Source organism: Betta splendens, chromosome 6 (genome assembly GCF_900634795.4).
Source record: "Betta splendens chromosome 6, fBetSpl5.4, whole genome shotgun sequence".
In the NCBI taxonomy this organism is placed as follows: domain Eukaryota; kingdom Metazoa; phylum Chordata; class Actinopteri; order Anabantiformes; family Osphronemidae; genus Betta; species Betta splendens.
The window spans coordinates 16,669,647-16,694,053 of record NC_040886.2 but is presented as its reverse complement, the minus strand read 5'-3'; the positions used below and the strand labels follow the sequence as shown (position 1 = coordinate 16,694,053).

At 48.5% G+C, this 24,407-nt stretch overlaps 2 protein-coding genes across 4 annotated transcripts; one reads left to right on the top strand and one right to left on the bottom strand.

Annotated features, from left to right (window-relative positions):
* Positions 1-1,318: 1,318 nt before the first annotated feature.
* Positions 1,319-8,545, top strand: crabp1a (cellular retinoic acid binding protein 1a). The gene is made up of 4 exons (XM_029154760.3): positions 1,319-1,545; positions 2,971-3,149; positions 6,535-6,648; positions 8,221-8,545. Exons 1-4 carry the CDS (start codon positions 1,476-1,478, stop codon positions 8,269-8,271), a joined length of 414 nt encoding a protein of 137 aa, XP_029010593.1. The 5' UTR covers positions 1,319-1,475; the 3' UTR covers positions 8,272-8,545.
* Positions 8,546-10,912: 2,367 nt separating this feature from the next.
* Positions 10,913-23,707, bottom strand: sin3aa (SIN3 transcription regulator family member Aa). Of its 3 annotated transcripts, none has more exons than XM_029154048.3 (21): positions 23,555-23,707; positions 19,125-19,341; positions 18,768-18,950; positions 18,397-18,503; positions 18,006-18,300; positions 17,633-17,872; positions 17,390-17,542; positions 17,145-17,300; positions 16,921-17,010; positions 16,711-16,829; positions 16,426-16,636; positions 16,113-16,229; positions 15,712-15,950; positions 15,203-15,386; positions 14,515-15,091; positions 14,206-14,375; positions 13,955-14,128; positions 13,593-13,685; positions 13,182-13,276; positions 12,891-13,083; positions 10,913-12,808 (listed from the first exon to the last, which is right to left on the bottom strand). In XM_029154048.3, exons 1-21 carry the CDS (start codon positions 23,650-23,652, stop codon positions 12,578-12,580), a joined length of 3,942 nt encoding a protein of 1,313 aa, XP_029009881.2. In that variant the 5' UTR covers positions 23,653-23,707; the 3' UTR covers positions 10,913-12,577. The 3 variants fall into 3 exon arrangements, with proteins under 3 accessions (XP_029009881.2, XP_040927177.2, XP_029009880.1); XM_041071243.2 differs by having other exon boundaries at positions 16,921-17,007; XM_029154047.3 differs by lacking the exon at positions 23,555-23,707 and adding an exon at positions 20,613-22,500.
* Positions 23,708-24,407: the final 700 nt, after the last annotated feature.

Genomic DNA, 24,407 nt, shown 5'->3' with positions numbered 1-24,407 from the left:
AATGTCTACTTTAGAAATGAGATGTTGAACATTATATTATATGTTAAATTCTTTGCTCACAAATGTAAATTTCAGATACCAAAACTAATTTTGCCCATTACAATTAAAAAAACACTATTTCAAGCAGATGTTCATCAGTTCAGGCAGATCTGCTACAAATAGGTTGACTGATTTCCAAATCTGACCAATAAAGCTGTACCCAATAAACTGATGACACTATAAATTAATGATGACACTATTAATTATTGATGAAATATGGATAAATCCAATACTTAATTTCTAAATGTATTTCCTCTGAGAATAAATGCTCAGACAGCCACAGTTCATTCATTTGCTGTTATGACAGCTGAACTCTGCATCTGTGAGAGGCTGTGACTGTGGAAACTATCTGCAAGACAGCTTTGTGTTTAAGCGTTGGTGCCTTATGTAAAATGATCCAGTGTGGCCTGAGTGGAGGATGGAAATAAAAATGAGTTATCCATAAAAAAGTCAGAAAAAGCAGCAACTTTTAAGCTGAGGTGTGTGATTTTAAGAGGGTTTGAGTATTTAAATGCTGCTGGAAGCGTCTTTGGAGGAACCTACTTTAGAAATAGAGTATGAGACAGGATTATATATCTGACCATTAACAGTAGCAGAACAACATCGGAGGCCTGTGTGTTGTGTAACTTGTTGATCCTGTCAATAACATTGATCTGATAATAAATTGAAATAATAACATTAACTAATATTGTCAATAAAGTTGTTCTTGTTGATTGCTGCTTAGAGCAATATTACTAATAAACAAGGTTATATTGATGCTTTATTAGAGAAACAGTACACAGGATGAAAACAGTGCATTATGTAATAATTGTGCTTTATTACATTTATGTTATAATTAGAAGAGCAACAGAGGAAGTTTCATCTAATCTCATCTCATGTTTATTTATTTATTCTGGGGTGAAGACGTTAATGTTCTCAAGATCAAATCCAAAGGAAATGTTGATAATGGAGATCTTTTCTGATGCACAGGTGTACCTAATAAAATGGTCACTGACAAAATGCTGCAAACACAAGTTACTGAAAGGAACAGTGTCAACAGTGCACAGTAAAATAGAGGCAGATCATTAAATATTTCTAAAAAGCTTAGTTGAGACATTTTGCTGCTATATTTTCATACAAACACAAGCTCTATAAATACACTTTAAAGAATGAGTTTTTTGGCCTCAGTCTCCAGAGGATTCAGACGCGTCAGTGTTCTCTGCTGTGCTCTGGCTCCCAGCGTTCAGTGGGAGGGACTCCTCTGACTCCCACTAAAGACGGCGGCTATAAAAGAGCTCCAGGGGAGGCTGCAGCCGCCACCGAGCTGCAGCAGCGGAGCGGGAGAAATAAGGAGCCAGACGGGAGCAGAGGCTGAGCACAGGGACGGCGGACGCGGAGACGAGTCAGAGACATCAGAGCGCCACCAGACACGAGCCCTCGCCTCATCCTCAGCAGACATGGCCAACTTCGCCGGCACCTGGAAGATGAAGAGGAGCGAGAATTTCGATGAACTTCTCAAAGTCCTGGGTAAGTCTGGTCCGCCCCCCCCCATCTCTGCGTGAGGCTGACTGTCCCTCCATCCATCATGTCCACGTAGAAAAAGCCTTTTCTTGTCCTTTGGGAAAGATGTGGCTGACGTCCAACACCGTCGTATTGTGTGGAGAAAAGTCCCTGGCAAAAGGAGGCAGATCTACGGGAGATGCTGCTGCAGGGAAACCCCTCGGCTTTACAGGAGATATGAAACAAACGTGGTATTGTTGCATGAATAGGGGAGGGGGCACAACATTATTCATGTTAAGCGTTTAAGTAGGGCATGCATTAGCGATGCCAGGGGGGTTCTGTCTTCTCTCGCTTTCACTCTTCTTGGTCTTAACTGTTGATTGTGATGGTTGTCGATGGGGACCAGTTTAACTGGGTCAGTCAATTGTGTGGCAGTGTTTCGTCACGCCGGGACCACCGACACAGGCCGGGCGTCTTTAGAACAATGTCGGCATCTTTAGGGAGAAGTCCCCCCTGTGAGAACGGGGAGCGGCTTCAGCTGCTCTCCAGGACGCGGCGGCTCCAGACTCGCTCACAATGAGCGCCTTTAGACGTGAACGGGTCATTTTTCAGCACCAACAGGGCAAGTTGAGTTCAAAACCAACCAGTGACACAGAACCGACAAGCGGGCGCATCAGAGCAGCAGTAAACAGGATGAATGTGGCAGCACGTCTTCAGAACCTCAAACTGCTTTTGTCTCAGCTGTAAAAGTGAGGCCGGACCCGACGAGGCTGAGAACTGGTCCACTCAGACCCATGCGTGTTTATTGAGACCCTCCTCGGTTCAGGCTCCAGTTGGTTCGAGCAGAAGGACAGACTGCTCGTCTCACTCGTGCTCATGCATATTTAATGCTATAAAAACACATGGCTCAGATCATGGGTGGGGTCGCGTGCACGCACATGAACATCCTCCAGTGCTTGGAGTTCTCCAGGGGAAACCATGAGGTTTTGGAGAATCTGGGGGATTTTTCTTATTTGTAGATGCAGAGATGCTGCCAGGTTTGTTTGAAGGGTTTGAGCTTTGTGTGTTAGAATAGTTCTGCTGGTGGCAGAGGGCAGGGAGGCAGCAGATGCTGGGCCTTTGGCAGCACCTGGAGCCAGATGGCCCTGCAGAGTCAGACAGGGCGATGCCACAGCAGCGCAGCATCACCGCCTCTGCAAGAGTCAGACAAGAGGAGACGCCCTCAGAGCATCTCAGGTCTCAACAATCCTTCACTCAGGCTTTAGTGCCTTCCAGTTCCTAGAGGCTTCAGTCGGAGCCACAAAGCATTTATGGCTCTGTCTAAAATCTAGTTTCACATTTAATCACTCACGCACGGACGAACCCAAGCAGCCGTGAGAGCAGAATAACAGAAAAGCAACAGTGGAGGTCAGTTTGGCCGCTGTTTCACGCCTCGTGGTTTGTACCCGTCAGGAGTGAACGCCATGCTGAGGAAGGTGGCCGTGGCCGCCGCCTCCAACCCGCACGTGGAGATCCGCCAGGACGGAGAGCAGTTCTACATCAAGACGTCCACCAGCGTGCGCACCACCGAGATCAACTTCCACATCGGGGAGGAGTTCGACGAGGAGACGGTGGATGGACGCAAGTGCAAGGTAGAGGATGAGAGGCTTCAACACACACTCCAGTCAGCTGAAAATGAGCCGTGTGCACTGACATCACAGCAGGACGAGCCGCTCTGGCTCCACGTCGCTGTTAAAACCAACACAGGCTCACGCCTCAGGGCTGTGCAGCTGGATTCAAGGGAGCCTGAGGTGGTGCGGGTTTCTCTTTGAACGTCCTCAGGCCCTGAGGGGAGTTTCTCACATCCCGCAGTAGTTAGAGCATCATTCAGCTCATTCTTTCTGCTGTATCTCATAACCAATCCTGCTAAAATGCATGTGGCTGGGAATCAGCAGCATCTGTTTATCGTCCTCTGCTGAGAAACCGATCTGAGCAGGACAGAAAAACACCGGCTCAGATTTACAGGAAAACAACATCAGTGGGTTTCAGCTCAACAAAAATTCATTCACCAATTAACTCACGTTGATTCAGTTTAAAAATAACATCTACTTTGCAATATGACCTTCAGCTTCATTCTAAGTTAAAACTCTTAATGCACCTGCTCTGCAGCAAATGTTGGTTGAAGGTATTTACAGTCTGAGACATTTCCCTCAGAAGTTGTAAGAGACCAAAACCTGAGCATAAATGCATCAACATGGTCCCACAGACTGAAGCAAATATTTGTTTTAATAAGAAGAGTCCAAGGCTCATTCCTCCTTTTTGGTCAGAATGATGGATCTGAAGCAACACGGCCCATGAGCTGGGTAACGGTGCTTCCTATAGCAGCCTGCTAGCATGGCTGGGTCATGCACAGACTGCAGGTCTGCTAGCGTGGCTGGGTCATGCACAGACTGCAGGTCTGCTAGCGTGGCTGGGTCATGCACAGACTGCAGGTCTGCTAGCGTGGCTGGGTCATGCACAGACTGCAGGTCTGCTAGCGTGGCTGGGTCATGCACAGACTGCAGGTCTGCTAGCGTGGCTGGGTCATGCACAGACTGCAGGTCTGCTAGCGTGGCTGGGTCATGCACAGACTGCAGGCCTGCTAGCATGGCTGGGTCATGCACAGACTGCAGGTCTGCTAGCGTGGCTGGGTCATGCACAGACTGCAGGCCTGCTAGCGTGGCTGGGTCATGCACAGACTGCAGGTCTGCTAGCGTGGCTGGGTCATGCACAGACTGCAGGTCTGCTAGCGTGGCTGGGTCATGCACAGACTGCAGGTCTATTGCAGAGCAGATCCAGGGTGACAGCCACAGCGCAGCCTCCACCTTCTCCAACTGCTGGGAGATCAGTAGACGACGAAGCATTTATTTCTATACGGAACAGTGCAAATGATTCTGTGGAGCATTCATTCCAATGAAGCAGCCTGAGAGGAAGAGCTCGTGTCTGTGCGGGCATCCTTCTCCACTTCCCCTCGTCCGCCGTGGTTTGGGAGCAGGCGGCTCAGACCTGACCCAGTTTGGATCCGTCCTCTGTCTGTGCCCTGGAGCACGCTGCCGTTTCCACCCCAGCGTTGTCATTTCCAGTTGTTTGGGTTTGAGCCTTGTCGTCGCGGAAATAACCTGCGAATATCAGGTTGGAACCCAGTGAATATACTGTTGTCATCGCTTTTCACTTCTAAATACTGCGTCTATATTTGTTGGGAAGAATATCTCCATATGTGTCGTCCCGTCACACTGACACTGAGCTGGACCTGCTGGAGGCTCGTGTGCCAGAGGGCGAGGGCACGCGGGGTGTTGGCCCAGTCTCAGGTGGAGCCTCTGGTTAAAGGGATTACACGCTGGTCTGTGCCTGGCCAAGAGCAGACGGCCCATTAACACAGCCCCGAGGTTAGGCAGCGCCAGCGCCGTGACGTCACACGGCCACTTCTCACTTCCTGCAGGAGAGAGTGAGGTGTGAACAGACACAGTCACAGACAGTTTTAATGTGGAGTCAGGGTCACGATCTAGAAAGATGGAAGTTTATATCAGGTAGAATCAGCACTTAGAGAAACCGAGTTTTGACACCCGGCCGGTTGCTATGGAGACAGACCTTTGATCCCACTCAAGTACCAGGACAGCAGTGAGTAAGTGAAAAACGGATGACGGTAGAAGACGGATGAGCTGTATGTTAGTAAAAAAAGTGAAGGTGATTGGAAATGGAACATATGATTAATTAGAATTTATCAGTAATAATTGAGTGGAACGTTGGCTCCAAACTACACAAAATATTGTGTAGTTAAGATGCTTGTAACAAGTGCTTGCTGTTGAATGAGCTGATTATGTGAACTGTCCTCCACATTTTCAAACCCTGAGATGATGTGATCAAACACGAATCCAAGAGGAGGTTGAGCTGTTATTTCGGGCTCGGTTCTGAAATCCAGTAAAACAGGACGTTAGTGTTTGTCTGAGAAGCTGCAGTCTCTCCAAAACGTGAACAAGTGGGAAAAAAGCAGGACGTGCAGGATAAAGGGCTCAGGAGGAGGACGCGTGAGAACATGACGGTGGGTTCAAGTGCAGACAGAATCCATCTAAGCGAGAGGCGCAGTGGAGCCGGGGCCCAAGTGTCTGGGTTCTGGGTTTATTAGAAAGAAGAGCGGCGTCCTGCTGCTCAGCCTGGCAGACACGGAGCCGTGGACCCGACCCGCTGGGACCCGCTGGGACCCGCTGGGACCCGCTGGGACCCACCACCACTTCCTTACCTTTGATAAGCTGATGAACATTTGCCTCCGAGCAGCTGCTGCTGCTGCACCAAATGCACAGTTCCATTAATAAGAAAACCCCTCATCTACGAGCAGCAGCACACATTAAGGATTTCTGAAAATCATTTTAACATATTATAAAGATTATAATAAATAAATAAATAAAACGTTCATGTGTCAGCACATAAACATGAACTGGAGATGAACCCATGTGTTTCTGTTTAAACCAACGCCTTGTCATAATAAACAAATTATAACGTTATTAAAAGAAGGTCTCACAAAGAACAGAATATAAAAACATTCTGTAAGTTTAATATGAGGCGAGGGAGGTTCAGGCCAGTGGAGCAGGATGATCACTTCCTGTCCACTGGAACAGGTTCTGGCCCTCAGGTCACCAGATCCTGATCCGCTATGAATCCATAAGTCTCTCATTTCTCTCAAATTAGGCCTGAAGTCAGAGTCTGACTAATCCTGTTGAAGTCATTTTAAATATTACTCCAAGCGCAAAGAGGATTTAGCATTGAGTATAAGTGGACCTCTATTATCACCAAACTATGACTTCATCATCCATCCAGACTCCAACCAGATATCACACACACACACACACACACACACACACACACACACACACACACACACACACACACACACACACACACACACACACACACACACACACACACACACACACATACACACACTCACACACACTCACACACACACACACACACCTTAACCAGTACCTTTCTCGCCTCCTCCAGAGCTTCGCCACCTGGGAGTCAGAGAACAAAATCTACTGTAAGCAGACTCTGGTGGACGGCGACGGCCCCAAGACCTACTGGACCCGGGAGCTGAGCGGCGATGAGCTCGTACTGGTGAGCGCACAGCGGTGATTCATCACGTTACTGATAAATGCTCAAAAAGAACATCAATCTCCTCAGTAGGTCTTTGCATGACTGAATCATAAAGGATCGAGCTCATGGTTTGATTCTTCCCACTCTTACTTGTTCTCAACCTACACTGGATGCATAAGATGGAGTTGAAAAGGCCTCAGTTTGAGAAGCGGTTAGTTTAGCACGCGGCGGGGAGTGTATGAAGTCGCCCTGGAGACTCATCCACAAAGGAGGCGAGAGAGCGAGAGAGCGAGCGAGCGAGCGAGCGAGAGAGCGAGGCCGGTTCCCAAGGAGCCCAGCTTTCATCCGCCCCGCTGAGAGATGTGAAGGGAGAAGAAGGGGAGCTGCTGCGCTGACATCGCAGTAATACCCCTGTATTTACCCAGATTAATACGGGCAGGAGTCAGTGGGTTGAGAGCCCCTTGAGCACTGCAGGGGAGCAGCTCGAGCCAAACGGCCCGGACGAGCCCGGCTCGCTCTGGGTTCAGCACTCCCACGCTCGGCTTTGTTGCCGGCTAGAAAAAACAACGAGCTGCTGGAAAGGAAATGAGCAAACACTCATTTACAAGCCAGAGGCACATACTGGAAGGAATCGGGTCGAGCGGCGTCTTCGGTGCAGCTCCTCAGAGGAGCCGGGCTCTTAAAGCGCTTCCTGGTGCATGCGGGGCCCGACCCGGCGCTGGCGCTGCAGCCCCGCTGCCCTCTGGGACGCGGACGCCAGCACTCACTGAGGCGCTGAGGTGACGGCGCTCGTCTCACGCCTTCACACCGGCACCCAGCGGCCCACGGGCGCTGACGGGTCGCTGACAGGAGACGGCTGACCTAGTTCTAGTGAAGCAGCTGCTCTGACAGCGGAACCACCACGGGCGCGAGCTGAGCAGTGAGCAAAGAACCAGGCACCAGTGGTGCCACATATAAAAAACAAGTAGACGTGAATGCAGCCATTTGATCAACATTAATACAAAGAAAAAGCAGTGGTCCTAGAAGGATGAGTCACAGTCTCTATTCTTTGCATCAGCATCTGCAAAAAGCAAAAGACTCACTGTCTGAATCTAAATCAGACACCCGCGTCCAAAAAGCCTCCAGGCTCGCAGACGACCCAGCGATTGGAGACAACGAGCGGATCAGGACCGGAGACGGTGAAAGGTGCGATTGTCTGCGACGGTTCGCGCTGGAAGTGGGACACATTTCCATAGCATTTGCATGATCCACTTAACTGCTTTGATCTGGAGACTCTTCAAGCTAAATCGGCCCGGGATTAAATCAAAAGCTGCAGCTGATGGGACTCGTTCCTTCATTCAGAGGAGGCGTTAGTTTCATTTGGCCGCGTCCTCTGAGCTGCAGCGTGACCTGAGCCGCGTTATGATTCATGACGAGGCCTGTCAGATGTCATCATCCATTAATAAGACTATCGCTGCAGCTTGATAGACAGTTAAACAATGCAGAGTGTGTGTGATGAACCGCACCACATGTGACAGGAAGCCGCCCTCGTGACGTCTCCATTCAACAGCCTCCTGTGAATGCAGCTCGTTACCACGTGTCCGTTTCCTGCAGGTCTTTGGGGCGGACGACGTCGTGTGCACGCGGGTTTACGTCCGGGAATGAAGGTCGGCGCCGGGACGCAGCAGAACCCCAGTAGAACCACAAGCCCAACAGCACTCATCATGTCTGTCATGCTAATATATTAACAAGTGTCATGAGCCTTCAGCATCAGTCTGCTGTAACCGGCTCAGTCGTAGTGAATCTATGTCAGCTTTTCAGTAGCCGGGAACTTCAGTGTCCAATTCAACTCCAGTGTTTATTTAGGACTTAGTCGTTGTTTGCATTGAATAAGACCAAGTGTGTTTAATGACAATAAAAGATGGAACAAAGAACAAAAGCCTCGTTTTTGCTCTTGCTGTTGTTTGAATCATTTGAAACCTGGGTTGTTTCCAGCGCCCTGAGGTGGAGTCTACATATATTTGATTGACATAGTTCTGGCCTTCATTGACTCCTGTGTTGCTTGGTGGATATTTGTGAGTTATCCAGCCTCATCCTGGGCTGAGACCAGCTCCTTTTGCTTTTCTTTTATATATATATATATATATATATATATATATATATATATATATATATATATATCAAGCTCTTCAGAGGAGCGGTCTCTGTCCTGAGTCCGTGGGCCGAGCCAACAAACGCACAGCGGCTTCAGTGGTCCCGGTCCCGGTCCCAGCGTCGGCTTCAGCCCCGTTTGTGGTGGAAAAGGCGAGAAAGTGGCACGACATCAGAAACAAGAAGCGAATCAGTCTCTGTCCTTCACAGCTGCCAGGGATTCAAAGGTCGTCCTTTCAACGCTCACCCAGCGGCCCGGCGCCGCTTCCCGGCTCTGGATCCCGGCCTCCAGCCCTGCTTTCTGACCCGCTCGGCCCTGAAAGGATGAGTTTCCTCCTGAGCGCACCCCAATGACCCGGGAACCGGGGCCCGGCCCGGCCCGCGCCTGCTGCGACGCTGCTTTAATGACGGGCCGCTGCTCACATGGAGCAGCTCAATAAAGGGCTTGTTGTGCTTTTGGGGAAGGGGCCCCCGCTCTGGTCCAAACGCTCCAAACAGCGGCGCCGCCGTGAGTGCTCTGGAGTAGACGTTCCACTTTAACTCCGCTCTAAGTGAACGCTGAGGCTGAAAAAGGCTTTGGACTCTCACACAGACACAATAAGACTAATTAGGGGGAATTCCGGTTTCAAGTATCGGGTCGCACTGATGTGGCTGTGATTTTGTTCTGTTTAGGGGAAAACGACTGGACCCTTTTCAGACACGCAGTTGTTTGTTAATGACCATCGCTGCTGCAGCTTCACCGGTAAAACTAAATGAGTCACTTTCCTTTTCAATGATAATTTCAGTTTGAAACCAAAGCAGCATTAGAACAGCGCTTCAGGCACCAGGTCCCGTGGCCGTCCGTCTTAAAGCAGCTGTTAAATGGTTAAAACGGCTGCTCAGAGGGGAGTTGCTGTTTTTTTCGCTGGAGCTGAGCGTCAGTTATGTAAGAGCCTGACTTCATTAATCCTTTTAGACAGAAGAAGAGCCTGCAGGGTTCACACACACACACACACACACACACACACACACACACACACACACACACACACACACACACACACACACACACACACACACACACACACACACACACACACACACACACCTCTGGATGCATCAGGTAGTTGAGATGATGACTTATTAATAGCTGCTCTGTCTTTTGCTTCTCATTCTTTGAATCTGATGGCCTTTAAATAACGCCTTCCAAAAATACTTTCCCAAACAACGTTTTGGATCATCTTCCTTCATCCAGCTTTGCTGCGGACGTCTTCTGTCATTCAAACGCTGCTCGTGGCCTGTGGAGAAACGCAGGACCAGTGTTTGTGGCTGCTCAAAGCGCTGTTACTGAGTGACCCCTCCGCTCCACACGCAGCAGTAAAGACCACGGTCTATGTGGTCGCCCGCTGAATTAATTGCCGTGCATTGTGAAGCCGTGGCCTCCGTGCAGCAGGACAATATCGGCTCTGTCGTTGTGACAATAGCTCCGCTCACTGAGTCAGAAGTTGCGGAAGCGCCAACACAAGGGCGCTGAATGCTGCTGGGAGTTCAGGAGTGTGCACTCCAAGGAAGCAGTCACGCAGAAGAGCTTTGGTGCAGAAGCAAAAGCAGCAAAAGCAGCAAAAGCAGCTCTCCAGCCGGTTCTGCTCGAGGACCCGGGCCGGCGCCGCCAGCAGAGCCTGCAGGCCTCCTGGAAAAGCATGTGTTCTGTTGAAAGAGTCTGAAAGCTGCAGGTAAGTGGTGCTTGGAGGACAAAGCCTGGCTTTAAAGAGTCTGTTCACACTTTGCGTCACGAGGTGGAAGCTTCCATCGAATGCAGCCATTAAAGAGCTGAAGCACAGTTAGAAAGGTTTCTCACGATTTGATGCCATCAGCGAAAGTAAAACTGATTTCTAGACATTTGTTTAATCTTGTCAAATTCTGAGCGACACTTGTAATTTAAAACCATGAAGCTGTCAGAACCAAGAGCTCGGCTTCCATTTATCCATGTGGAAGCCGAGTGAGCTGTTCATCACTGGCAGCGCGAGAGCTCCCTCTGCAGGGCGTGAAGGAAAACCACATCCACATGCATTTCATGGATGTTGTATGATTCATCATCTGTACCATGTGGTCGTACCACACTCCATCTCTTCAATTATATAAAGACAGGAATGAACAAACACTCCACTCAGAGAGCTCCATAGGCTACAAATGTTGTTTTTATTATTACTTTAAATAATGTCTAAATAAAGGGACTAAAGACATGCTCATGTGACTTCTTCCATTATCAAAAATACGGTGTGGGGTGATGTCGGCAGCAGAAATCTATCCAGGCAGGGAACGTGCATCACACGGTGAGACGGTGTTGAAGTCCATCGCTGTGAAGAATGAACTTTGAAAGCGAGTCCCACCGTCACCACGGACGGTGTCGGTTGTGAAAAGAGGGAGGGCAGTGATTTTTGCCAACCAAACGTCACAGTCAGAAGAAAAACAAAAGTCTTTTTCAAATACAAACTGAAAGACCTGGATACATTTCTACTTGTCCATGTTTTACTACAGAAAATAAAAAGAAAAGACATAAAGGAACGCACAAAGGGGGGAAACGGCTATTTTTATAATCAACTCCCTTTGGTAAAAACCGTAATAAATGGTCTTGCATTTGTCTTTTTCATATACATACTAACTTTAGCCATTTATCACTAAAGTCCACAGTAAGCTTGGAAAGTATAACTAGCACAACAACACACATCTGTCATAAAAAGTCTGAGATTATTTACAGGGTATTTACAACATGGACCGGCCTCCTAGAATGCGACGTGTGTGAGTGTGTGATTATGTGTGTGAGTGTGTGTGTGTGTGTGCATGTGTGTACAAGCTGGTGTATTGGCGGAGGGCATTTTAAAAAGGTTGACTTCCAGGGCGGCAAGGATCATTTGTGTTAATAGAACTATATATAATATATATATATACACACGTCACACGTACACTGGAATACATGTCAGTATCTGACATTCACAAGCTATACAATTTTACACTCTGAGACCAAACAGTGCTGTGAGGCTCATTTCTCCACGTTTTGTTTGTACATTAGATGCAACAGTGCTTTTGGATGTCGACCCGACAATACTGTTTGGAGCTCAGGCACAGTTTCTAATAATGCTGCCATGTGGTGTGGAAGGGGAGCTGTGACCCCCCTTCCGTCTAGTGATAGGTACATAGTCGTGATTTGGCCTTAACACAGGAATGTCTGAACCAGATCTCTCAGACGACACTGAGCTCCTGAACCTTCCAGGAAACAAAAATACTTGAAACATTTTCCTCTTACTAAATAAGTGCACTTGTCCCCCAAACTGTTCCCCCATGGATACTGTAGCGTAACACTACCATAAATAAATCCCTGTATGAGTGACTTCGATGGAGCTCCCACTCTGATGGCTTCAGACACAAAGATCAGTCAAAAGTGGAACTGAAGCTCAGTTGTGATAAAGTACAAAAAGCACCACTCTATCGCTCACAGGCTCATCGTTCACGTTGCGAAGCCCTGACCAGAAAGGCTTGAAAGGTTTGTTTGAGACGTGGCTCCGAGTGCTGGTAAGAACTCAGGTCTGCGACCGGAACACGACCATTCCTAAGTTTTGGCACCAAAGGCCCTGCGAAAAAGTGGGCCCAGCTAAAAACGCTGGTAAAATCATCAACCCTGCCGCCCTGGGTGCAACATACACGGTAGCTCACTTACTGTGCTCCCACCTCGGCCTTAAAAACATGTTAATAAGCCCTCGCTCCTACCTCTGCTCCTGACCTGTCTCCTGGCTAACATCGGACCAAACGCCCTCAGGAATCAGTCTCTCTCTTTTCCCCTCAGCTACGGAGCCTTGCTGGGCGGCCCGTACTTGACGCGGTACTTGTTGATGTTCATGAAGTGGAGGATCTCGGCGTTGCGGCTGGTGGTGCAGGGTAACAGGCCGTCGCGCCCTTCGCCCATCAGCCACTTGTTGGTCTCGGCGAGCATGTCCCGGCTGACGTGCTCCTTCGCCCACGCGTCCACCCAGGCCTGAAAGCGCTTGTGCAGCCGCGTGCTCACTCTCTCGTGTGACTGCGGGAAACAAGGTTGAGGTCCGTGACTGTTTACATGCGCGAAATGCAGCAATCTTGTTTGGATTCATATAGAATTCTACCTGGTGAGCTCGCAGCAGGGCAGTGCGTCGGTACATGTAGTCCTCGGACTTGAATACGTACACCATCTTGTAAGAGTTGAGTTTGAACATACACTCCATCTTCTCCTTCTCGAGGGACTTCTTGCCTCCCTCGTAGGCCTCTTTGTCCAGTTGCTCTCTGCCCTTGTGGTACTTTCGGATCCGCCTCAGATTCCTGGTTCCGAGTGGGGAGACAAACAGGACGACAGTCCCAACGTAAGTCATGAGCAGCGATAACGGCACATGTGATGTCAAACAGATGTGATAACCAACCTGGGAAGAAAAACTGGCTTCTGAGCGAGGTGCTCCCTCAGTTCAGGTGTGGTGGAATCTGTGTTTAAGTATCGTCCGACGTAATCAGACCAACGCTGTACATGCAAAACAAGGACATAAAAGCATTAGATTATAAACACTATTACTAGCATCAGTATAACAAAAAGGTTTACTAGTATGTACACGCCAGCTGGAAAAGTAGACCTTCTCACTAGACAACTTCAATTTGCAGCACATTTGATGTAAAGGTAATAAAATGCTTGGGCGTTTGCATAATTATCAAGTTTGGCAGGTCGCTGACCACAAGGCTGCGTGTGGGCAGAGAGAGTCAACTGGTGTGTAAGGAAGCTTAACCATCCATTCAAAGCTGAAACCCGAGAGGCTCCTTTGTGGGGGTTTGTGGTTTCTTACCTCGGCCTCCATGGGCTCGTCCGAGTTCTCCTCCTCCGTGTCGAGCAGCTCCACGGTGAGCTGCACTTTGGCTCGGTTTTTCAAAAACATCACCTGAGGAAAAGTACGAGAAGTTGTCACGGTGCAGGAATAATAACGAGTCGTAAGAATAATCCTTAACAACACTGGTAAAATTAAAAAGAGGCCAAAGGCAAATTATGTATTATATTATTATTATATTTTTGAGCATATTCCAGCTTGTGTTCAGTATGATTTAGTATAATTTGTTGTAATAAGGAGCCATGTTCTGATAATTACATAAAGCAGCAAAGTGCAGGAAGACGAACAGTTATTTGTTTACCAAACGAAACACGTTAATTTACCTTGAAGCAGTTCTCATCAGACATGAGCTGCTCAGCCTTCTTCTGGTACAGGGCCTCTGCGGAGCTCCTCGTAGACTGAGTGGACAAAGTTCCTCCGCTGGCGCCGTTGGAGCTCTCCGCCAGGTAAAGGTCTGTTACCTGGACGCAGATCTCGTCGCTCACAATATGCTGAAGCTGCAGGGGAGAGAGACCACTGGCGCTGAGTAAAAGGAGAATCACCTACGCTGTGTCGTGGAGAGAACCAATCTCACCTGTCGGACGATGCTTTGGATGAGTTTGTCCATGGTGAAGGCAATGTACGCGTGGATGGTGAACATTTCTCTAAGTGAGTCCTCGTACTGGGAGGCCTCCATATTGCCATCCAGCAGATTCCGAACCATCTCCAAGAAGGCAGAGTAGTAATCCTCCACCTCAATGTCCACTGTGGGGGAGAAAGATAAAGAATCGCATGGTTAAGTCAGACTGCTGCAGCTTGTGTGAAGGTTTATGTGAGTAGTTCAGTGCTAATCCAGGTATTTTGTACAAGCGAATGACGCCTCTGGGTGTTTGCTGTTACTCACTGGGCTCCTTCAGCCTCAGCTGGACGGCTGGGTTGTCGCTCTTCTCCTTCTTGAGTCCCAGCACCTCCTTCTCCCAGTCCCGCTCCCTCACCTCCTCCTCGATCTGCCGCTCCGCCTGCCCGTACAGCCGGAGCAGGCGCGAGCACAGCGTCTGGTGCAGCCGCAGGAAGATGTACCAGTTGTTGTTGACGTAGAAGAGGTTGTAGGCGTCGTCGCACCCGCGCAGCTTCTGCGCCGCCGTGTTGCCGAACAACAACTTGTTCTTGGAAGGACTCCTGCTGCCGGGGACGCCGTTGTGCTTTTTGGAGGCGCCTTCCTCCAGGTCCATCTCCTCTTCCTCCTCCTCCTCCTCCACATCGGAGAGCTCGCCCCGCTGCGAGAACAGCATGTCGGGGATGAAGTGGTAGATGATCTGTTTGATCTTGTATTTGTCCTCCTTCTGAATGCTGGTTTGCCGCTTGACGTGGTGGATGATGAGCGTCGCTGCATCCTCCAGGATCTGACTGTCGTCGTACGTCAGCGTCAGGTGGGGGCCGGTGGGTGGGGTGGCGCCCTCTTCAGAGGCCTGCTCCTGCCGCTGCAGAGAGAAAACAGTTCAGTGGTTTAAAGGCAGCCGTGATCCTGATGGAAAGGTCTGGCCCGGTTAGCGTTTACCATCACTGAGTAGTAATTAGTATTAAGTATTTACCTCATCGTAGAGGCTTTCGATTTCATTCAGCAAGGACTTGGATCGAAGCACTTTGGTGTCATTCTGCTTGAAGTTGATGCCTTGATGGTCGAGAGACTTGAGGTAATACTTCTCGTTCTGCTCCCTCCAGATCTTATTGAAACCTCGCTGCGCTTCCCGCCACTCTTCCTCCTTCGTCTTTAACCTGGTTCAAAGAGCAGGCAAAGCCCAGTTAGGGTCACGTTTGGCGTCTGACTTCGTTATCAACATCTGCTGCAGCGTGTTCTATTTCAATAGGGAAAACTAAAATGCAGTTAAAGGAGCAACTTCTTTACAAATCTTTCCACAGCTATGAAGCCTCTACCCCAAAAAACACAGTGTAATCCCCAAGAGCCACATTTGGAAGCACCACTTCTACACAGTGATGCCTTTTCCTCTCCTGTGTGGATTAATGGGTTTATAAGCTGTGGTCATAATTTTTGTGAGCACACACAAACTACAAGAAAGCTCTATTCAGGCCCTGGCCTCACCTCTTCAACACGATGGGGACAGAAACTGCCGGGTTTTTCTTCAGGCCATCGATGATGTCGGGCGCCTTGTCCCCGTATATCCTCTGGATGGCTTTGCGGTGCACAACCTCTGACGAGCCACCCAGCGTGTTGTCCAGGCGGAACTTTGCCTGCTCCTCTGCAGACATACGAGACAGCTTCCGCTGTACTGTCTCCAGGACTCTGATGGTTGCCAGATTGGTTTCCAGCACTACATCCAGCTGTTGTGGGAGAGAAACACAAAACTAATTATTTCAGGCTTTTTAAATATTTGTTTTTTTATTGTTGATCAGTGGGAAACTTTTTGTATTGGGACAAACAACAAGTAATACCCAGAAAAACAAAATGTAACATCTACTGCAATAAAACTAGTTTCTGCTCACCTCAAACCGTTCATCTTCACATCTGTAGATATGCTCTTCATACTGAGTCTTCTTTGAGCTGACAAACGTAGAATCCTCAGACCAGGAGGGGAAAGAGACCCAGGTGTCATTCAAGACCTGAAACAGCAGGAAAAAACAATGAATTCCCCTCAGGCTCTACGCTTATAACACGGAGCTGAAGTCAAATGATCATTGTATTATCTTCTTCACACAGTTGTCAGCAGGCAATTCATGCAAATATTTGCCAGCTTGAAAAATTTCCATCCTCTTTACATGTAAACATTGGCAACCTTTCCTTAAATGTCACACTCACCTCTTTGCAAAGTGGAGTTCTGCCAGTGCACTTGGGTTGCTGGTAGCTTTTGGGCAGGGCTCTGTAACTGGAGCCCAGGCGCTTACAGGAGGCATAATCAATCTCCATGGCGATACCTTCAGTGGCCCGTTCCTTGGGGTAGGTTTCGATGTGAGACATTTCCCGATATCCCAGAAAGTTTTTAAACCAGTTGAAGAGCTCAGGAAATTTTCTGCAGGACAGAATTATATTGAAAATACAGATCGGGGATATTTGGATGGATCTGTGTGATGTAAAACCACTCACCCTAAGAAGGGCAGCACCAGCTGAACCAACTCTGCCCTGGAGATCACCTCCTGATTAAAGATGACCAGGCACCGCAGGAAGTTGTCGTAGGCCTCTGCACTTCGCAAGGCTTTACGAACCTTTGAATAGTAACAGATCTTTGTTAGGATCCGTCCACATCGATAAAAAGGATGTGAAGCTAAAACATCAAGACAAACAGGTGAAGCTCACCTTCTCAAAAAACAGAGACTCTGTGCCGACCCCATGCTTGCTGGCATCTGCCACGGAGGGATCTTTCATGTTTAGTAGCTTGGGCTTCTTCTGTGGCATAACCCAAATACCAACGAAGACACAGAGGCACAACAATTACGGAGCAGATCAACAAAGACATGTGTGAAGTAACAAATACATTACACAGCCCCGGCAGAAAGTGGGCCTGCTGGCATCTACTGTACCTTGATGGGCGGTGTGGTCCCTGGGGTTGGATGCCGTCGGATCTGGCAGCCGTTCTGACTGGGCCTCTGTTTGTTGTTGAGCTGCAGCTTTTTGGCAGTGCCACCATGGTCATTGCGCACCGACTCTGCCTTCTCAGCTGTGGTTTTGTTTAACATCTATGGGGAACACATTCAGAATGTGGACCCTGAGGTACAGATTCAATTGTGGTTGAACCCCACTGAAGAAGAATCACGATTGCACTCACCACTGAGCTGTTGGCATCAGGGAGAAACTGCCCAAACTCTGAGAGCAGGTCTTCTTGGTTCTTGAAGAGCCTGGCCACCTGAGCGTAGACCTCCTGTTCTGTCAGTGCAGGTGTGTAGTTCCCTCCAGCCTCCTTTGCATTACGTTGTTCCTTCTGTATAGGACAGGTGAAATATTAAGCTAAAAATACAAATAGCAGTTTCAATGAGATGTTTTAAACAACATTTTTGCTTTTGAAGTTGACCTGGTATGTGTGAAGGATCTCCAGAAAGGCTTTGTAGATGTCAGGCTGGCCCTGGAAGCGGTTCTTGATCTTGTTGACGTAGTTTATGGCATGGTTGAACTCAACAGGCTGGTTGTTCTGCATGGGTGGACCGGTGGGGGTCCCGCTCACTGGTGGGTGGAGCTGCATTGGAGGAGAGCGAGGAGAAGTGTACGCAGGGATGGACGGATTGCTCTGGCTGCTTGGTGTTAAGGCCTGGGGCTGAAGAGGACATGAGAACACAGAGGATGTTAAATCGATGTTAAAGCGCATGCCGCACCACAAAGGGCTATATCAAACTTTTATTTACTCTCCTGATGTGTTGGTCACTTCCCACTGTGCAGTTTGTACTCACCTTGCTCATCTTGGGAGGCGTGGGCTGTGTTACAAGGGGTGGAGCAGTGGTGGTTGCTGCAGATGGTAACTGTGCTTGCTGCTGGGTAGCTGCTCCTGTTATAGGGATGTTTTGCACAGAAATGCCATGTGGGGAGATGTGGTGGATCTGACCCGGTGTTGTCACGTTGACCAGGTCGTTTGTCTGGACCTCGATCTTGTAGCCCGGTGGCAGAAAGGTGTTGAATCCCATGATGAGGTCGGGATGGCCTTTAAACAACTGTGACACTCTGCTGATGACCCCTGGAGTGTCAATACTGGACATTCCAAAACAGGCAAAGTGAAGTAAGCAACGCTGGTTTTTGAAAACAGCAGTTTGTACTGGCTCATGGTATCAGCAAAAGGACCCTCACCTTTGAGACTTAAACTCTTTCATTATGTCCAGAAAGTCGTTGTAGACCTGAGGCTGGTTGCCAAACTGCAGCTTCACTTGATCCAAGTAAGACAGAGCATCCTCCACCTTAGCGGGAGAAAAAGGGGGTAAGTCAATCTCATGGATTTGTTGCTTTGTTTTACTTTTTCACTCATTTCTGTGAGCAGTGCCTCAGTACTTTCAATAAACATATCACAACAAGAGATTCTTGAAAATGAACAGCTAGTCTCTGTGATGGACTTGGATCAAATAGTGCATATTTGAAAGATAAATAAGAATAAAGTCACCATGAATCAACATCTAAACCCGATCTTCCAAACAGGCCTGCCAAAATAAAAGCACCGCGCTAACCTTGAGCCTCTGGAACTGTTGCTGGCCCTGCACCGACGCTTGCGGAGCGGCTGTATGGCCATGTCCCGCCATGGCTGAAGGCCCATGCGCTTGGACCGCTGAGCTGTGGTGGTGAGACCCACTGTGGACGGCTGGACTTGGAGTGTGGCCATGACCTCCGCTATTCTGGGCCACTGTAGGAACCTAAAAAACAGGAACATGTAATCAACCAGGGCATGTAACAGAAAGAGACGTGCAATGACGTGCTATTAAATGTGAACTAGTAAAACCCACAAAAGTGAGATATTCTGGAGTATTACAAGAAAAAGGTTCACACAACTGTCCAACAGACTGATCCGTCCGATACACAGCTCGTACCTGGTAGCCCTGGGGGGCAGAGTACTGGACGCCGGCTGTGGGCTGCATGTTGTCAGGCACGGCCTCATACACAGCTGGAGCCGGAGCCGGGGCCAGGACACGATGCTGAAAAGCCTCGGCGTTGCCAGCGAGGCGTCGCTGCTGGGACGCAAAAACCGTTTCCTGATCCTCCAGTCGCCGCTTCATTATGACCTCATACTTGTGAGAACTGAGAGACCTGGGAATAAAGCACGGCAGCGGACTGTAGTTTACACTGGCTGGAGTCAGAATCCATTGAGTCAGTGTCTGGGTTTTAATATTTGTACAACACCACGTCAAACACTTGCTCAGAGTGTACCACAACAGTGATAACAACATTTTTGATGTTTTCTTTTTCAAAGTCATCCAACAGTTACAATACCGACCATATGAACTGTAAATATTACATAAACAAGGTTGAAGCCTCTTTCCCAACACGTCCCCAGTGAAATGGTCCGCGAACCTTCACACCTTGTTTCTTTCCTTCGCCGGGTTCAGCGAAGTGCTACATGAAAGGGAACCGCGCGTCTGTACTGAATGTAAAACTCGCCGCCGCAGCCAATGAGACGCAGACAAGCGACGTCACCGCTGCAACAAACAGGTGCTGCGGCCATTCACAACTTCCTCAAGACAGCGAGAGCTCCTCGCGTCAGCGAGCGGCTCGACCCGGAGGACGGAGCTACGCGCCCGACGTGGGGCGAGTCAATACCGTCCCAAAGCCCGAACAGTGAGCACCGGCGGCTCCGGTGACTGTCAACCCCGTGTGCGGGTGACGCTCGGTCTGCTCGGAGCCGTTCACCAGCAAAACCCTCCGCAGCCGAACGCGAGCCGGGCTGCAGCGTCCATGGCTCCGCCGCCTGTTATTCCGCTCACTCACGTTACTGTCACGTACAAGCAGACGCACGCATGCTTTCCCCACGCCAGCCGAGCCCCGCTGCATGAAGCTTCCCTCCACGGCCTAGCAATGCAAACGCCGACCTCGGCTTGCTGCACGACGCTGCCCCTCCGCCCGCCATTTAGAGCGTGGCGCAGGAGCGCAGCAGAGGACGCTCCGTGTCCCGCAGGTAAGCGCGCAAAATCTCTCCATTGTTCGCCGCTGTGACTGACAACTCGCACTGAAAGCGATGTGGGTGTTAATTTTAATAGAGTCGCCTGGAACCTGCTTTGTTGAATGGGGCTGTGAGCTGCCAGTTAGCTGCTAGCTAGCTAGATAGCTAGCTAATGTAAACAACATGAGTAGTCCAACGCCGAGAACCGTCCGATGCTAGCGGGGGAGCACATGCAGCTAACAATAAGATGAAACACGCTGATTGTAGCAAGAATTTGGTATCGATTTATTAAACTGCCCACAATAGATCCAGCTACGAATACATGGCAAGTAAAGAAACGTCGATCTTCTGTATATTTCACTTATAATGTCTGCTAACGGCTAGCCGTGTTAGCCTGCTGAATGAATTCAGCTGAACTCACCTCTCTCCTAAATAGCGAGCAGAAGTTCGCAGATGGTGCTTTGATAATCTGTTATTTGTGCATTAACGGCTGCACCTCGGATTGAAGAAGATACAGAAGCGACGTACAGGTGGAACAGCAACTTATCAGTGACGTGTGATCGTAAAATAAACAACTAAAGCTGAATGCTGCAAAGTGAAAAATCTCCCCGAGAGAGGAAAACAATCTCCGTTCGGTTAGCAGCGGGGATGGGTGTGTGTTTTCCCCGTGGCCCCGCCCATCGCCAAACCCGATTCGTCGGTTCGTTCTGAGGATCCGCAGGAGGGCGGAGCACAGAGCCTGGTTGGTGAGCTGGAGCTGTCAATCAGGGATTTGTAGCACAGTTACCAAACACGCCTATTTTAAGTTGAAGCGCGACAAAGCCGAGAGCGAGAGACGTCCCGGTTATATTACAGCATAAAGTCAGAGGCAAAAGCAATGGACACGCTCAGCATTTATAATTACTCTACTGGTGCCACATTATCACTACAATATTTGTGCACATAATAGACTGCTTACTAATAATCACAAAAACGTCAATGCTGCGCTTACCGCAACATAACATATTCATACGAATCGATCCAATAAGGATTATATTAATATTTTACACCGTATAGTTAGATATGAGCTACATCTGCTGCGGTGATTATCCATCTGGCTGATACATCTTAATCTATATTTGTTAAGGCTTTATTACCTTTCATGCATTTGATACTTGTATTTAGTGGAGTGAATATTTAAAAATCAAATCCCAATAATTAACAACAATACAACAATTAATTCACTTTGCAACTATACTGCAAGTTTATGTGCCACAAACTGGACATAAGAAATAAGACAAAACCGTGGAAAAACTATTCTTATTGAGAAAATGTCCAATGATTATTAATATCCATGTTTCACTTGATCTGTGTTTAAAAAGTTATTGTTCTTCTGATTGTGTTTTTGTTAACTAGTTGGTACATCATAGCTGTGTTTTCTGTTTTGTATTCACCAATTAAATAGAAAGTTGATAAATGTATAGAAGTAAATAAACTGTGCCTTTGTGGATGCATGTTTATAGTGTCCTTTTATACTCAAAACTACAGTATTTGCATAAAATTGTTCTCTAAAACTTGTTTAAAGTATTTTTCTAAATAGAAAACCTAACAACTTCTTAAAAATAATTTAACAGTGAATTTGTGCTGAAATGCTTTGGGTTAAACAAAGAGCACTAATAAATTATATGATAAATGTCTTTTTATGCCTTTTCAATTTATGCCTTGCAACCACAGAACAAACAGAACATAAGCATCCAAGTCATTATCCTAGTAGGTAGTGGGCGTGACCGAGCCAGCACCAGTTGTCAATGGACAAGAGGCCGTGTACACCCAGGCTGGGTTCAGCAGTCAACACACAACACATTCACACCTTCAGACAATTTAACCTGACCTAATGGCTTGGTTTACATTGTAGAAGGCAGTGGGAGTACGCAGAGAAACCCAGGTAGACGCAAAAAGAGCTTGCTCAACTAAAATGTTGCATCATCACACAATCTGCTCTGTCGCCGTAGGTAATTAAACTTTATTTTAAACATCATTGTACATATGTGTAAGAATCTATGCAACAAAGCGCTCATCCATAGCAATGCTACACAAGATGTTGCTACTCAGCAGAGCTGCAAAATGTAGCAGATTAATGGTGTATTGTGAATACATCCATGATGTAGCTACATAATAGCCACTTCCTGGAGCTCTGCGACACGTGACCTTGCAGGAGGGCCTCTGCTTTTACGCTTGTGTCCCGCCTCTTAGCAGCCACTGCAGCCAATGATTGCACAGAACCGCCATTACAAATCCCCAAAAGGTGGAACTTCCAAAATAAACCCTCGCCCACGACAGGCGGAGCTGCAACCCCAGCCCGGGATTCCTCCCTCCCTCCCTCCCTCCAGCCCTCCAGCCCAGGGAGAGGGTTCAGGAGCGACCGGAGGCTGCAGACGCACGCAGTGATCCACTATCTCCGCCGCTTTCTGCACAAATCCACACCGCGATCCGCGCATGTTCGCCGGTGACATAACACGGCGCGACGCCGCTCAAAGCGCAACGTCGGTCGTTTCTCGCAAGTAATTAATTCAAGTTCTGCGAAAAAGCGTGCAAAACGGCCGACGGCGCGCCGCGGAGCTCCGCACAATAACACAGCTCAGCCCCGTGGCGGCGGCGGTCGACGTGGGCATTCGCAGGCTGCACGCGCCAAACAAAAGGGCTCGCGGCACGGAACGCGGCGGGTCGCGGCGAGCGACCCTGCGCGCGGCGGAGCGGGGCCTGTGCGGGGATCGCTGCACCTTTTCTGCGGGCGGCCAGCGCCGATCCGGCTGCCCTTACCAAACAATGCCAAAGTCAAACGGAACGGGGAACTACGGCGTCGCCGTGTGGGAACCTCGGCGCGGCGGAGCCACGCCATTCCCCGCGTCCCAAAAAAACGCAGCCGACAACAGCCCACGTTCCCGATGGCGCGTTTAACAAATCATAGGCTTTGTTTACTCCAACAGTGGGGAGTAAAATGTCTAAGCCATCTCACCACAACCCCCCCCCCCCACCTCCACCACTACCGATCCATTTGCAAACAAGCGTTACATGCTCACACAACACTGCAGACAAAATGTTTCGACTTCCAGACAGCGGGCGCCTCGCGCTCCGCGCGCAGCCCGCGGCAGGCTGTTCACGGGCGGACAAAAGGACGACGGCGAGGGCTTTGCCTTCAACCACGTTATGTTTTTGGCCATTCTGTTCCCGTTTACGGACACACACAAAACCCTCCTTCAATACGTTTCACTACACAAAGGGCGCAACTGACCCACAGACACTCTGCGAACGGAAGAGCGCGCGGCTCGCTCGCTAAAGCGGCCACAATGTAAATATTATTTAGTTTAAGCAGCTGTTACATACCCAGGAAAAAGACTCCTTACTCCGGATTCGTGTTTGTAACAAAATAGTTGGAGACGCCCCCCTCCGCTGGCATTGGCGCGTCCTACACGACACGTCATTTTATTTTGAATATAACCCGCTAAAAGCGAGGAAGCGTCTCTGGAACAGCCCCGTCTCCATCAGATGGAAACCGAGCAGGAGTGGTTGTCATCAGACCTCACCGTCGTTGCAGTGGTAACCGTTATCTGGACTCAGAAATGGGTTTTAAGATGTCTCATCGCCGGTTCCCAGAAACCATGACGATATTTGATACTAGACAAACAGTTCAAACTCCACATGTTGTAAGTTTATCCTCATAAAAGGAAAATGTTCATGATTGACAGACTGGAAACAGCTGTTTTATTACAAAAAACCTCTCAATGTTCAAACAGGTCAGGTTTAAAATCCAATATACATTTTAATGACAAGGTGCCATTTTAAACATCTGAAGTTCAAATTGTTTCAATTTACACTAAATCTTTACTAGTTAGTTACTGTGGAGGCAAATCAGCATTAATTGCACAGGATTATACTGTAAATTATAATAATTTATCATAACACTCAAGCCTGCAGTGATTTTAATAATATTACATTGTGTATTATCACAGTGCAAACCAGCGCAGACGTGGCACTCAAAAGTACACGTTTAGATATTTTCCACATGCAGTCACGTGCGTAGTGAGAGCTTGTGTTGTGACGTTTGCTTAAATGGCGTCCTTGCTTCATGTGGTGAAGATGATTGGAGGTGTTGGATGTCAGAAGGATCGGTCTTGTTATACACAAATCTGTGACTGTATGATTAGCTGGAGGATTTAGAGACTGCGGCCCAGTTTAT

What these genes read in the sequence shown, in the direction of transcription:
- crabp1a (XM_029154760.3), top strand. Translation starts at nt 1,476, where the DNA reads ATGGCCAACTTCGCCGGCACCTGGAAGATGAAGAGGAGCGAGAATTTC. An exon ending in TGAACTTCTCAAAGTCCTGG is followed by an intron (nt 1,546 to 2,970) that starts GTAAGTCTGGTC and finishes TGTACCCGTCAG; the next exon opens with GAGTGAACGCCATGCTGAGG. An exon ending in GCGGCGATGAGCTCGTACTG is followed by an intron (nt 6,649 to 8,220) that starts GTGAGCGCACAG and finishes CGTTTCCTGCAG; the next exon opens with GTCTTTGGGGCGGACGACGT.
- sin3aa (XM_029154048.3), bottom strand. Translation starts at nt 23,652, where the DNA reads ATGACGTGTCGTGTAGGACGCGCCAATGCCAGCGGAGGGGGGCGTCTC. An exon ending in GTCCCCATCGTGTTGAAGAG is followed by an intron (nt 15,387 to 15,711) that starts GTGAGGCCAGGG and finishes TCTTTGAACCAG; the next exon opens with GTTAAAGACGAAGGAGGAAG. An exon ending in ACGAGCCCATGGAGGCCGAG is followed by an intron (nt 13,277 to 13,592) that starts GTAAGAAACCAC and finishes TTGCATGTACAG; the next exon opens with CGTTGGTCTGATTACGTCGG.